The 14,096-nt window shown below is 54.0% G+C and overlaps 1 protein-coding gene across 1 annotated transcript in view; it reads left to right on the forward strand.

The window, feature by feature from the left end:
* SMG6 (SMG6 nonsense mediated mRNA decay factor) overlaps positions 1-14,096 on the forward strand; it is a 115,655-nt gene that overhangs the window by 28,908 nt on the left and 72,651 nt on the right. Inside the window, 1 exon segment of the mRNA XM_056354174.1 lies at positions 1,079-1,224. Within this exon segment, the coding sequence (XP_056210149.1) occupies positions 1,079-1,224 (146 nt within the window).

A 14,096-nucleotide genomic window follows, 5' to 3' on the forward strand; every position in this document is an offset into this window, starting at 1 on the left:
GAAAAGGCAGCAGGACAGGAGGACCTGCCCCCCCCCCCCCCCCCCCCAAGCCCCCGCAGTAGTTTCCAAGGTTTTTGGCAGCTTCTTGGTTGTAAAGTTGTCTTCACGGGATACCAGGTGAGGACTCTGGGAGGGCTGTTGTAGGCAACTGTGTCTCAGTCATTTTATGAAACGACTGTGCTCTTCTTTGCAATCAGTTCAGTTTTTGACCCCGCTTCATTTGGGAAGTTGCTGAGGATCCAACAGCCCTGACAAGTAACCTCAACTAATTCCCATAGCAATGCCAGATGAAGAGTAGGATAAACGTGTCAGATTTCCGTGGGCGCTTGTGAGTGGTGTTGAAAGCACACCCCATCCTCAGCCGTGGCACTGCAGCCGCTGGCTGCTGTGTCCTGATGAGCGACAGCAGCGCTGTGTGCTGCAGGGACCAGCTCCAGCTTTGACATTTCCAGCAGCTAGACAAGGCCAGTCGTTAGTCTGCAAGTCCTTGTCCTGTGGGGCTCTAAGTGATGAAGTTTAGGGGCTCAATCACAGTGCCGGGGAGTGTGTAGCCTGGGGGACAGGGCTTGGTGCCATGGGATCTGATTCTGCAGTGAGGAGCCCGGGGACAGGCACAGTTCTGGAGGAAGCATGCTCTGGCCAACATTCAATGCACTGGAATTGCCACATCCGCATGTGGCACCAGTGTGTGCAGTTTGCTGCAGCCTGGGCTTCTCGGGAGTCCCATGGGCTGCTCCTGGTCCAAGTGAGCTGCTGGCCTCTTGGCATCCCTCCCAGCTTGGTAGAAGTCAGTAGAAAAAAATGGTTGGTCAGAAATGACTCATAAAGGCCGTGTTTTCCTGCCAAAGGAATGCTGCTTGTCAGTCACAGAGTAATCCCTCGCTACCCTGTGCTAAGGAAGGCTTCAGCTGCCTCCATCGCAACCTGCACCCTCATTCCCCACGGCTCCTGGACAGGAGACAGCACCCCAGGGGGTCCCCCTTCCCCAGGAGACATGACACGGAGTGAGCTGTGCCGACTGACTGCCCTGCACCCCGGGGCATAGCCTGTGCACTACAGACTCTCTTTCTGTCTGCAGGATGGAGACTTTCCCTGTGGTGGCCGAGGAGGTCCTGAGGGAGTTCCAGGTGCTGCTGCAGCACAGCCCCCCTCCCATCGGAAGCACCCGCATGCTCCAGCTTGTGGCAATCAACATGTTTGCAGTGTACAACTCCCAGCCCAAAGGTACCACGTGCTGCTTCAGGGGAAGCAGGCTGGGGATCAGCCACTCTTTGTATGGCAGAGTTGCTCATGTGGAGAAGGCGGGGGGGATGGGACAGGACAAGACACTCACCAACTGAAGATAGATGGGGAAGTGGAGTGGTGGTTGGATGCCTGGGGGTATTGGCGTGTGTAGGGACAGCAAAGGGACCTTGCTTGGCTTGGCCTCGGTGGAGCTGACTGAGGTGTCTGAGGAGTGAGGAGGCATCGCATCTCCCTGGAGCCTGAGTCATCAAGCACAGAAGGAAGGCACTGCTTTGTCACTCTGCCTTCCCAGCATTTAGCCTGGGCACTGCTCAGTGCCTGTGGCAGCATCAGAAGGGCTGGGAGCATCTCAGAGGCCTTGGCCGTTGGGAGAGTGGTGTTGCCTGCGGCTGTGGCTGTGCAGGTGGCTGGGTGACCCGATGCGACTCTGAAAGGCCAGGTTGGAGGCTGTGCCCCACACTGAGGCATCTGGAGAACAAAGCAGATCTCGTATTACTCATCCTCCTCCCTTGCCTCCTCCGTCCTCCCGGGAGGCTGTATGTGGTCTCTTCCATTGTCGAGTTTAATGTATTGGTCAGCAGAGATGCCACCAAACCAGAGTCTCTTTCAATGAGTTTGACGTGGTACTTCCAGGGAATGTGTTCTTCCCTCTGGCTCCCCGAAGTGCACACAGCGGCAGGTACCCAGGTCTGCCTGAGCCACGTGTTTGGGAGCAGGGATGGGGCTGTGCTCCTTGGGTGGGAGGGAACAGTTTCGCATGTGGATTGTTTGGGATGCAGATCCCAAAGATGGAGGCCTTCAGCTGATGGATTTCAGTTAAAGCCACTATGTGGGCGATCAGGCTGAGCCCCGGAGAGCTGCTGCTGGAAGATTTATCCCTCATGAGCCAGTTGGCCACTTGTCAGACTAGTGGTTAGTGGCCAAGGTCAGCTGATGGAGTGAACCAGTATCAGCCGGAGGACTGGGAAGCAGCTCCTGTGCACTGTGCCTGCTGCCCGGCCAGCCTTGCAGGCACCCTCCTCTCCCAGGGGAAGCCCTGGGGGAGCTGTCAGTCCTGCTGGTGAGGCAGGCTTGCCCTCTCGCCTGCTAGATGCCAACCAGCGACAGCGTGTTTATCTTTGAGCTGCAAAGTACTTTACAATTATGAGCAAATGCCTCTGCATGGCCCCCCGGTAGGTATATTAATAGCTATGTCTGTGCTGCAGGCAGGAGCGGGTGGTAAAGAGGAAGAGATTTGTCTGGGCTGTACAGCAAGCCCCTGTGGCAGGGCTGGAAGCAGTCCCAGCTTTCAGACCACTGGACTCTGCTCTTCCATCCATAGCTGAGTTGTGGATGTGTGTGAGTGACAGAAAGGGAGTGCTTTTTATCTCATGTGAAAAATAAGTATTCTCTGAGTTTTCTGCCTCCTGTGTGGGTAGCTGCCAGCTGCTCCCAGCTTTCAGATCTCTGGAGAAAGTGAACCTGTTCCTGCTGGGGACTGCAGGCTGCGCAGAGCAGGTGGCACTGTTCATGAAATGCCTGCAGGTCGGGTGGCACTGCGGCTGCCATCTGATGCCTGGCACCCTTCAGGGATTTCCCTGAGGGTACTTTGCTCCGGTGACCCTAAAATATCACTGAAAATATTGTTGGCAAAGCAAATCCTGTTGTCAGCGCAAATGCCCTGGTGGTCTCCGAGCGCTCGTGTGCCGAGTGCTGGCACAGCGCAGGTTGGGCTCAGTGCCGACACTGTGATACTGAGAAGACCTGGGTTCAGAAGGAAAAAAAAAGGAAAAAAAAAAGAAAAGCAAAGGGTCTGGAGCTTAATAGGCAAGCAAGAATGTTTGTTGAATTATTACCAAGTGCCCAGCACAGAGCGAGGGTGTTGGCTCCTTCCCTGGCGTGTGGGTTGCTGTGGGCAGAGGACTGGCTGCGCATACGGCAGAAACGGCTGTCGGGAAGGTGCGGGGTTTCCATTTCCCAGCACATGAGTCACCTCCCTGGGTTGCAGTAGCATGGGCAGCGATGGGAGCGGGTGTGAGGAGGCTGATCCACCCCTGTGGATGTGAGGGAGGCTGGGGAGGGCACAGGGAGCAGTCCCACCCTGCCTGCATCCCAGTTGCCAGGAAGTGTTACTGGGGAGCCGCGAGCTGGGCTCGCTGTAGTCAGAACTTGGCTGTATCAGCTTCGTGGAGCTGGATCTAACTTTGCAGTTGGACCGAATGACCTCCAGAGATCTCCTCCTACTGAAATCTTTCTGCAAATCTGGGATCAGAATGTGTCTGTGTCCTTCCCATCGCAGGGGCCTGTCTGACCTTCAGCTGCGAGCTCACAGTAGCAGGAGGAGATCTGTGGGTTTGGGGCCAGGGAGGGAGGTCTATCTGAGAGCCTCTCTTCCCTGCTGGCCAGGGGTAGTTCTCTCTGGGGTTAGCTGCTCCCTCCCTCCCCTGCCATGTATTTCCAGGTCTCTGGAGCCCTAACTACTCCCGAGAAACTTGGAAACTTGCTTGCTTGCCCTGTGTCTGGTGTCTAATCAATCCCTTGTGCTGGGATTCAGTGGTGCTAGCAGTTGTGGGGCGGTGTCGCAGGCAGAACAGTCTCGACGTGGGGAATTTTTACAAAATGTTATGCCCACGAACACAAACATTTAATCATAGATTCAGGTATTGAGAAAAAGGAAACTTGAACAATGAAATTCTTTAATAAACACCTTCCCTTACTGTTTCTCTGGCTTACGCCAAACACCTATCCTGCCTCGTCTTGGTCTCGGCTTCCCCAGTTTTCACTGCAGATTGTGCTTGGCCTGGCCCAGTTCCTTCAGTGAGGCAACAGGCAGCACAGGAGGCTGGGGACTTGTGTGTAACTGTTTTCTATCTGCTGCTGTTTGCTTTTTACTTGTTTTCTTTTGCTGAGGTGTGGGTTGGCCGTGGTCACCGAGGGATGTCCCTGCCCCAGTGTGTGTCCCCGGGGCAGTTGTGATGTGTCCTCCTGCGTCTCTCTGGCTCCTACGGCTGCCACCCTTCCGTAAATCAATCTGTGCAAGGTCACCATGTGCTCTTCTGGCAGGCTGACTTTTTGGGGTGCACTGGGGTGTTTAAACTGGGTTCAGAAGCAGCCAGCTGTGAGCAGCACCTGGCGTTTTCATGGCCTCTTGCCATGCAGGTCGCTGCTGCAGCCCCCGTGTACCCAGACCTTGCAGCGTGTGCCCCAGGCAGGGCTCGGGTGAGTGCAGTGAGAGCCCTGCAGTCTGTGCCCAGCGCAGGCAGCTGCACTGTGCTTGTCCCCCGGGGGCCACACCAGGCGTGCCAGAGCTGGTCTCGGCTGCCTGTGCAGCCAGGCAGCACTGGGAAGACCCTGGGAGATGCATCGGGTCTGTTGTTTTCTCTGACAGAGGAAGCCAAAGAATTCCTGCATGAAGTGCTTCTCCCACTGTTCGTATTCCTCTGAGTGAGCCATGTTCCCCATCATCCAGGGAGGCGTGCAGGAGGCGTGCAGAGTCCCTCTGACCTCCTGGTTGCCTCCTGTCAGGAGCATTCAAGGTGTGAAAAAGCTTTCTGTAGACCTCAAACCTATGGGGCAAGGAGGGCTCCCGCAGGGGAAGGAGGCAGAGAGAGACACAACCACTCTACATGGTGGAGACATGCAATTGCTGGAGTTTTTCCGTCATGGCATGTAGGTGACTACCAATGTTTTGCGCCATCCTGGGCTGGGGCGGGACCTTTGTAGGGTGGCCTGTTTAACAGTTTGGTGGCCATCTGCACAACCAGCTTACAGAGAAGTTTGGATCCCTTTATCCCAACCGCAAACACTCCAAGAATTTTAATTTTTTTTTAATTCTGTAATTTGGGGAAATAAAACTCTGGTTTCTGAAAAGACTAATTGAAGCCGTGCTTGCGGCAGGGGCATCTCAGTGAGTGGAGAGAGAGAAACCCCCTCCCAGCCCATCTGTGCCCAATTTACTCCGATCTGGCCTCTCTGAGGCTTTTTTTCTTTCTCTCTCTCTTTAATAATTTGTTTTATAATTCCTGGAATCAAACCCATCTCAGACACACTGTTTTATTTTACTGTATTATTGGATTATACTTCCTATAAATCACTGGATGTTATTCATAGGCCACCACCAGAATAACTTCCCCTCTCTCCCCCGACGGCCCCGCATTCCAAACAAGCGCACACCAAAGTGGGGGTGCAGCAGCGCGGGGCACCCTAGAGACACTTCCCGGAAATCCCAGCAAATTTGCCTGGCTGCGGGTGTGAAGCATCAGGCTGCAGCACCTGGATGCCTTCTGGCACTCTTGGGCCGGTCGCGTTGTGCCGTGTGGAGGTTGTTAGGAGGTCGGGCTTAGGTGGAAGTGGAGAGGGGAGGGGGCTGCCATATGTGCATCCTCAGCACATGTAGGGAATGAAGTTGCATCCCCCGGGGCCGAGCAGAGTCGGGGCACAGAGGCACAAGGAGGTTCTGGCCAAGCACACGGCTTTAGCTGCAGATTGGGAAAGTGGCTTGTGTTTCAACCAGAGGGAAGTCATGGCAGGGCAGGGTGACCAGCCTGTAGGGCATCTGCTCTGCCAGGGCCGATGGGTGACGAGGAAGACCTGCTACTTGAGCAGCAGTCCCAGCCTGTGGGATGTGAGGAAGGTTCAAGAGGGGAGCCGGTGAGGCTGGGCTTTGGGTGGCAGCCCTCCTGGGTCTGCTGCCTTGAGCGGAACACGGTCAGGTTTTCTGTGCGAGATAGGGTTGGCTGGGAAACCTCGAAGGCTTATGCAGAAAGGGAGGATTCACATCCCACTCCCTGCAGCAAATTCAGAGCAGTGTCTGTTCCCTTTGCACTGCCACACTCGGAGCTGTGTAGAGTGGCCCAATACTGGACAGGCCACTGGGTGCAGAGGTACTCTGCAAAGAACTGCTCTTACACGGTGAGTGTCTGCTAACTACAGCCTTTGCAAGGGTTTGCATGGTTCTGCTAGCTCCTTGAAGACCTGCTCCACATTCTGAGATGCTGATCTTGCCCAGGTCTTCTTGATAGACACAGCAAAGGATCCATAGGTTAGTGCAAATCAGCTGCAGCGTCTAAACAGGTGCAGAACTTTCCCCTTTTGCTTGTGTGTTCAGCACCCAAGCCTGGCTGGAGAGGATGCATCGAACCCAAAGGACGCCCTGAAATCAGGCTGTGCTTTTGTAACCAGCAGCCTGCTCTGCTGCCATCTTGCCACTGTGCGCAGCTCTGTGCTGGATGGAGCGTGTTTCGCTTTGCTGACCGCAGCTGCTCTGGCTTGCAGGCTAAAGCGTGAACCCTTAAAATAACCCCGGAGATGTTGCAGAGGCTGGTGGCGTCTGCCCTCGACAGAACCTCATCTCTGACCATCTTCACGGTTCTTGTTTGGTTTCTGATGCTCGGACCCAGTTTGCTGGAAGGGCTAACTGCAGCATCAGAAACTAAGGCTCAGCGGAAGCACGTACCTCTCTTCTGCTGCAGCCACATCTCAATGGCTTCTCATGAAGCTCTAACCACATCTTGCATATTGGAGCAGACAAAAGGTGCTGGGACTCAAATGCAAGGGAGTCCAGCGCATCTGACTGAGTTTAAAAATAAAGCAGTGCTATGGACGACTGCCTTGGTTTGGTGAAGTTTTAAAATTAGGCACAAAAGAAAGCTTGATAAACCTCAGGCTGTAGATAGCAGAAGCGGCAATTTGATCTTTCACTGTCTGGGGAGCAAAACTGAGTCTTTTTCTCCTAATTCGCCTCTTTGCATGGTAAATATGCGCTTCACCAGCGTCCAGCTGGCACCTTTGAGCAGGCAGCTCTCTGGGCCACGACAGCTTTGGGCACAGCGACTGGGAGGCTGATGGAGATGTCTTATTGTAAAGCTGTGTCTTGGGGAGGCTGAGCATCTGTAGTCCTGTGCCCCACTGAGAGCAGAGCCCGAGGTCCCTCCACTTGCCTGGGGGACTTGGTTTTATAATGCGAACACAGCCCCCTTAATGCAAGGAGGATGGAGCTGAGCGGTTTTGCAGCTGGCTTTGTCAGGGCTGCTAGGGCTTCGGTTGTCATATAGCAAGCGTGGACTGAAATGTCTGTACCGAGGTAGGCAGCATGCACCTGGCGGTGTGCTGGTTCCCTCTGGGACTGGGTAGTGCTGTCTTTAGTGAGGTGATAAGACATAACGCTTCCCAAACCTGAAGTTTGGAAGAACTGGAGATTAAATTCATCCTTCCCCTCCCTTCACGTTGCTGCTCTTACTCGGTTCAGGTTTGAGTTGTCATCGGGAGAGGAAACCCACAGGAGGGCTGGCTGGTACTGGTGTCCATCCTTCGCTGGGCTGCCTGGCTTGCACAGGGGCTCTAGAGCGAGCAGGTGCTGAGGTGTCAGTGCCTGGGTAAAGGGCTCTTATGCTTAACCCGTTGTGGGTGATGTCTGCTGCTGGCTGTGTGCGGGCACAGCCCAGACCTCGGCCGTGTGAGTGGGATGAAGGGTTGAAATGGTGCAGTGGCAGATACCTGCATTGCTCGTCTTGGGAGCTGCATGGCTTCCTGTGCTGAGCTGCTTGCTCACACTGAGCCTCCTGAGGGACACGTGTCCGGAGGTGGCAGCTGACCCTCCAGAGTTTCTCCTCTGAGCAGTTGGGAGTGTTGGAGGCTGGCACAGTTGCCAGGAACTGTCTGCGCCTTTCCTTTCAGGGAAGGAAGCTGTCTCAGACTTGAGACATCAGCAAAGTTCAGGTAAAATACTTCTGGCCCAGACGTGTCTTCAGAGTCTCGCTCTTGGGCTCTTCAGGCTGGTGGCAGCGATGTTTAGACCAAAGTCTTCCTTTGCTTATTCCCCTCTGTTTCCTGTTTAAAAGGCAGATTGTCACATATTTGGGGATTTATTTACCGTAATTGGAGTTATTTTCCTGGCTGCTGGCTTCTGCCCTCTGATGCAAGATTCCTTAGCAAAATGTGTGTTCAGAAAGCCATGTGACTTTTTTTCCCCCTTGCCATAAGTGCCAGCAGGAGATGCAATAATCAACGCGCTGCAGGGAATTTCCACTTGCAGTTCAGGTTTCTGAAATCTAGACGTTGGCTTCGGAGGCAAAAGATTGAGCAGGGCTTTGTGGCAGGGAAGGGGAAGGTTTCCAGCGAAACAGAGTGCTTGCTGGTGTGTCAGACTCTCCAGTCCTGCCCTCCAACCCAAGTGCAGCAAAAGTCCCCATCAAGTGGTGTCAGATGAGCTCACTGGGGGCTTCTGCCTGGTCTGCCTGTCACACAAACACATCCTTACGTCTGCTCTTGAAGCTGTTCCACCAAACACAGGGTGATACCGAGATCTCATTTCAGGGCAACAAATAAGAGGGGAGATGATTTGTAATCACAAAGCCCGAGTCTGCTTTACAGCCAAGCTTCGAGAACTTGAGCAGCAAGTCAGGACAGAGCCAGTGACAGGCGAGGTCAGGCTGGAGGGGCTTTCATGCTGTGGTGCCACCAAGGCACGGGCCAGCTCTGTGAACGCTGAAACAAACCCACTATTTTGATGAAGAAGCAGCGTCGCTGTATAACATTAAAGGCAGGAAACGGAGTGCTGGCACAAAGTGTCTGTCCATCCTGCTGTAAATTGAGAAAGGAGGTACCTGAGGCAGCTGTCCTGGGGCTCTGCCTCACCCCTGCTTTGGTGGTGGGGAAAGAGGGGTGCCAGGGAGCTGGAATGGGGTTGCACCAGGTGCAGCAGCTTTAGATGTTTGCAGCGTGACAGGAAATCCTCTCGCTTTTAAAGAGATGTTTCTGACTCTTTAATGTGCGTTGCACCTTTGATTTCTTCGTGCATCTAAGCAACACCAAGTCAATTACTGTATTTTTGTTTAATTCTCTGAGAGAACATTGTATAATTAGGCTAATTATGGTGCTTTGTGAAGTTGTAAAACTCTTGATTGAGCTTGCGGGGCTGTTTTATAGCCTGCCAGGTGTAGGCAGGGAGGGCTGCCTGCCCCCGTGCCCTGTGCAGGTCTGGGTGCAGTGCCAGCTCGGTGAGGGGAGCTTCCTTCCTGGGGGCTGCTCTGGGGGCTCGTCCCCTGCCAGCTCCCTCCTGCCTCCATCTGCTTACGGGCTGCAGTCCCTCGGTGAATGGGATGCCTGGTGCTGGGTGGGCTTCAGCTGGGAGTGAGCACCACTGGGGGGCTTGTTGGGATCTCTTCTTGCCTTAAAGCTGAGATCAGGAATGGCAGCGCAGCCAAGGCTGTGTTTCTACTCTCAAGTGCATCTGCAGCTAGGAGGTGATCCCACGTAAGTTTACATATGGAGATTTATTTTCCCTGATTAGGGTCTGCTGGGGGCTGCGTGTCCTGTGCAGCAGGTTCTTGTCAGCACAGCACCAGCTCTGCATGTGCTAAACATGCTAATTGATGATGATGAGGAAGATAAGGACTTCTTGAGCGTGACCAGGAGTCACCCTGGCTAACGTGATGCTCAGTCTGTCCAGCTTCACAGCCAGGATGGGCTGGGGCAGTTTAGCCCTGGCTGGGTGATGGCACTGAGGGTACACGGCCCTTTTCTAATCGAAGGGTCGTTTTTAACGCTGATTGATGTGGCTGTGGTTAATGTGACTGTAGGGCTGGCTCAGAGGTGACACAGAGAGGGAACGAGTGGTTTGTCTGTCGGTTGGCACAGGTCTCCAGCGTGCGCTCTCAGGTCCTGCGGAGCGAGACAAGAGGCGGGTGGGAGCATGTCACCGCAGGGTGGGAGGGAGGTGCCTTGTAGGGATGGTTTCGGCCATGGGGTTTCTTCATTCCCCCTTCTGTCCCTCCCGGGAGCGTCTGGTCCCCTGACCCTGCCTCAGTGAGCTCCTGGTGCTTCTGCGCCGAGCAGGGGAGCCTTGCCTGAGCAGTGCCTGCTCTCTGGGGTGATGGCACAGAGACGGAGCAGGGAACAAGCATAAACCCTTCAGAGCGGGGCCGAGGAGCCGGGGTCTGACAGGACCTCATGCCTGGTGCTGGGAGCAGGGCTCATCCCGCCCGGGGGGGCCCATAACACATGCGGGGCCGTGGCGGGGAGCGGCGAAACGCGGGCTCGTGCATCTTTAAAAGCAGGCGCAGCGGAAGTGATGCTCTCGGGCCCATCTGTGCGGGGAGCGGGAGACGCACCCCAGCTGGTGCGAGGCCCTGGCAGCCCCGGGAGTTGCCGTCTGTTGGGGTTTACTGCTGTCTATGTTGAAACACGGCTTGGGAAGGAGGGGGATTGGTGGCACGGTGCCATTCCCGGTTCGCCTGGCCTTCTCGTTCCTCTCTCCTCCTCCTCCTCCCCGCTCCCTCCAATGCTTTAAAGTCACATTTCCAGGCCAGACATAGAATTAATCTCTGGGCACTTCACATTGCTGGCAGCGCAAAGCAGGATGTGGGATCTTTTTTTCTCTCTCTCTGCGTCTTGGCTGACTTTTTTACCTCTCGAAGAATTTGGAAGGGCCGTGAGATTCCCCCCGCCCCCCCTCGCCTCAGTGCCGTGCAGTTTTTCAGCACGCTGATCACCCTGCTGTGGCTTCACCCTAATAGATTTCATATGCTGACACAGTTGACATCAGTACCAAACTATTTTACATGTGATCTGGTGTATTTCCTGAGGAAATCTGCAAGATATTTATTAAGAACTAATAAAATAAACCTCTCCATGAGCTTTTAGGTAGTTTTCAATTTTTCATGTCTCTCTCGTTTCCTCTTATCAATGAGTTTCTATTTTCTCCCTCCTCTCTGACCATTGCAAAAGGAAACAAAAATAAATGTTTTAAACCATTCCTGAATGGACACTGGGAATACTTCTGTAGTGATGTATTAGCAAAGTCGTATTTTTAGTGCTGTATTGTCAGGACTAAAAATATCCCGCTTCAGTGCATCCTTTTTATAGGGCTTTGTGTGTGTATGTGTGCGCTGAATGTTGTACAAGTTTGCACCAGTGTGTAAAGGTCTGTCTTTGTACTACTGCAGTGTTGCCTCCCCATCACAGCTGGACTCCATTAGGCCTTGAAAATTAAAGTAATCCTGGTTAAGAAAGGAGAAAAAAAACCCCCAACCAACAACTTAATCAATCTCGCAGAGCCGCGTTTCCCCAGCCGAGCCTGGATACCTGCATGGCAGCCCCGCTTTGAAAGACTCCAGCGGCTCAGGCTTGCGTGGGCCGGTGGTTTTGCTGCTGTGTTCTGCCACGGAGGGTGTTCCCGGCGTGCGCTGGCTGGAGAGCAGCGGCTCCGCTTTCCTCGCTGTGGTGCGGAGTGGCGGGGCGAAGGACGAGCTCGCTATTGCAGTCGCCCCGTGGGTTCCTGCTCATTTTTCATGCCCAGGAAGCCCTTGGGGGCTGCGCTGTGCTGGCAGGCGGGAGTGTGGGTGTAGCTGGGAGCGGGCTGGATACTTCGCGTTTTCAGAGGAACTTTCTACCTTTCTGCTATTTCTGTCTGCTTCGATTAACTGTGTGATGGAGAGAGCCAAAGGTGGGGGCTGGGCTGAGAAGCTGCCTCCCCTCTGCCCCCCGCAGCCAGCGTGGGGGGACCCCCGCTCCGAGGGCTGCTCCCCCGAGCTGTGATGGGAGGCGACTCGCTCTCGCTGCCGCGCACGGTTGATGCAGCTGTTTCCAAATATAATTTGTTGGCTGCTTGGCGTCCGCAGATACTCAGCGCAGCGCTGCGGCCGTTGCTTTGGCCCCCAGGAACAGCCTTGCGTCACAGGTAGTGGGTGCTGCGACTGACGGGGGACCTGACGGCCAGCCCCGGAGCACCATGCGCATGGCATGCAGCGTTTTATGAACTGATGCGTCTCACGCTCCAGCCAGGCGCAAGCGCTCCCCCTTCGCCCGCCCCTCCGGCGGCTTGTCTCCTCTGAGTCACTCGCTGCTTTACTCGCGGGTGCCTTGCTTTACTGTCTGCTGCCGTCTGGAGAGCCGCAGCCTTTCAGTTTCCTGTAGAGCAGTTCAGCGAAAGCAGTAATTAGGGCCCGTAAAAATTTATTTTATTAGCATGAAGTGTTGGTGGGTAATTGGCCATAATTTGAACCCAGCCAGATTGGAGATTAATAAAAAAAAAAAAATAAAAAAAAAATCACAGAGATCTTTTTACCAGAAACACCAGGGCTGTTACTTGCAAACCCTTCCCGAGGCGGGTGGGATGGGGTGGGCTGGGCTGGGATGGGATGGGATGGCAGCTGCTGCGGAGAGGGCGGCCGGCAGCGAGTGCCTGTGCTGTACCCGTCCTTGAGGGTGTTTGACACTGGCATGGGAAGAAAGGAAACCTTGTTTTCCAAGAACTCTGCTCTTTCTCAGCTTGATAAGCATTTAAAATAAAAGCTGCACAATTGGAATTGGCAGAGCATCCTCATTCTTTTGTCTGTCTGTTTATTTTTTTCCCCTCATCCCTCGACATGTGTGCTACAGCCCAGGGTTACTACACCCCGCAGAACCACAGGCCTGTAGCTCTGCAGGCGCGCGTGGAGCTCTGCCCACCCCCAGCCTGGCTCTTTGAAGCCTGGCAGAGCAGCAGAGATCCGGCTCCATCCCCGGTCGGGCCCTGACCCTGGCAGCCTCCTGATGTCCAGGGCACTGAAGTATTTGGCAAAATGTCTGTTTTCAGCCCCTTTTGGTTCCCCCTTTGCTTGTGGGACAGCAAACCCAGGGCTCTGCTTGGAGCTGCAGTGGTGGCTTTGGACTCAGGCTGTGACTGCGCTATACGGACCCGATCGCTTTGGTATTTATAGACTTCGTTAGAGTAGCTTGAACGCGGCCAACGCATCAGAGCGGGAGCGGTCTGACTGCCGAAGCCTGCATCCTGCGCGCTCCTTGCGACGGCTGGTGTCAGCGATTGGAGAATTAACCGCTCCACTCAGGGAGTAAGGAAGAGCCAAGCCCCTGCACACATGTCACGCTCGGTTACTGCTGGTTGAATCAGACCAGGGAGTTACTTCAGGTTACTAGTCCTGGTTGTTGCTTTGGTGGAAGGGATAGGGGTGTTACTTCAGGTTAGTAGTGCTTGTTTTTTGCTTGGCAGCCTGGGCTGGAACCTGGTGTAACTGTTTCCCAAAGAATATTTTTGGTTTTAAAACTGAAGGTCAGCAGTTCGCAAGTGCTGCACTTGCAGCCAACTCTGTGGTTCGCCTTGTGCCACCGGGCCAGCAGCACTTGAAATCCTGATCAATTGATCTGCAACAATATGAAACCACGAAGGGTGACTGCCAGTTAAAACTCCCCGTCTCGCCCCGTTTTCCCCACCCAAAGTGTCTTTCTGCCCGTATCCCCTTTCTTGCTGCCTGTCTCCCTCCCTCCCTTTCGGCTGTGTATTGGAGTTTTTGTCTATCTTTTTCCATCTCTCTGTCTCTTTTCATAACAGTTTTTAATAATGTTTTAGTTAGTTCCAGCCTTTTCCCTCAATGGATCCCATTGGAAAATGCATTTGAAAGGAAACAGTTATACACTTCCCTTCCTTTGAAACTCTGTTGGCACCTTTTCCAGTGCAGTAAACCATACAACATGGATTTTCAAAGTTTCCAAACACAGACATGCTGGCGTTAAATTTATGAAAAAATATTTTATTCGGCTGTATAGTAACTATGAGTCTCTGAGCTGCTGGTCACAGTGAAATCGAAGCTCGCTTTGGAACTGCAACAGGTTTTCAAATCTCTGCAGGAAACCTAGCGGCGCTGGCTGTATAGGAGCCTGCAGCTCCCTCGTGCCCTCCTGGCAGAGGATGCAGCAGCCAAGGAAAGGGGTGCTGGGGCACCCCAGGGCCGAGCCCACCACCCTCGGTGCAGCCTTTCCCTGCGGATAGCTCTGCTGGGAACGGTGCAGCAACAGTAGCTGCAGGGAACTTCACAGTCATGCCAATCCTGTCTCAAATCACAGGGGAAAAGAGGAATTTGGCATGAAACTGTAAT

This window comes from Falco biarmicus, chromosome 1 (genome assembly GCF_023638135.1).
Source record: "Falco biarmicus isolate bFalBia1 chromosome 1, bFalBia1.pri, whole genome shotgun sequence".
Taxonomy (NCBI): Eukaryota; Metazoa; Chordata; class Aves; order Falconiformes; family Falconidae; genus Falco; species Falco biarmicus.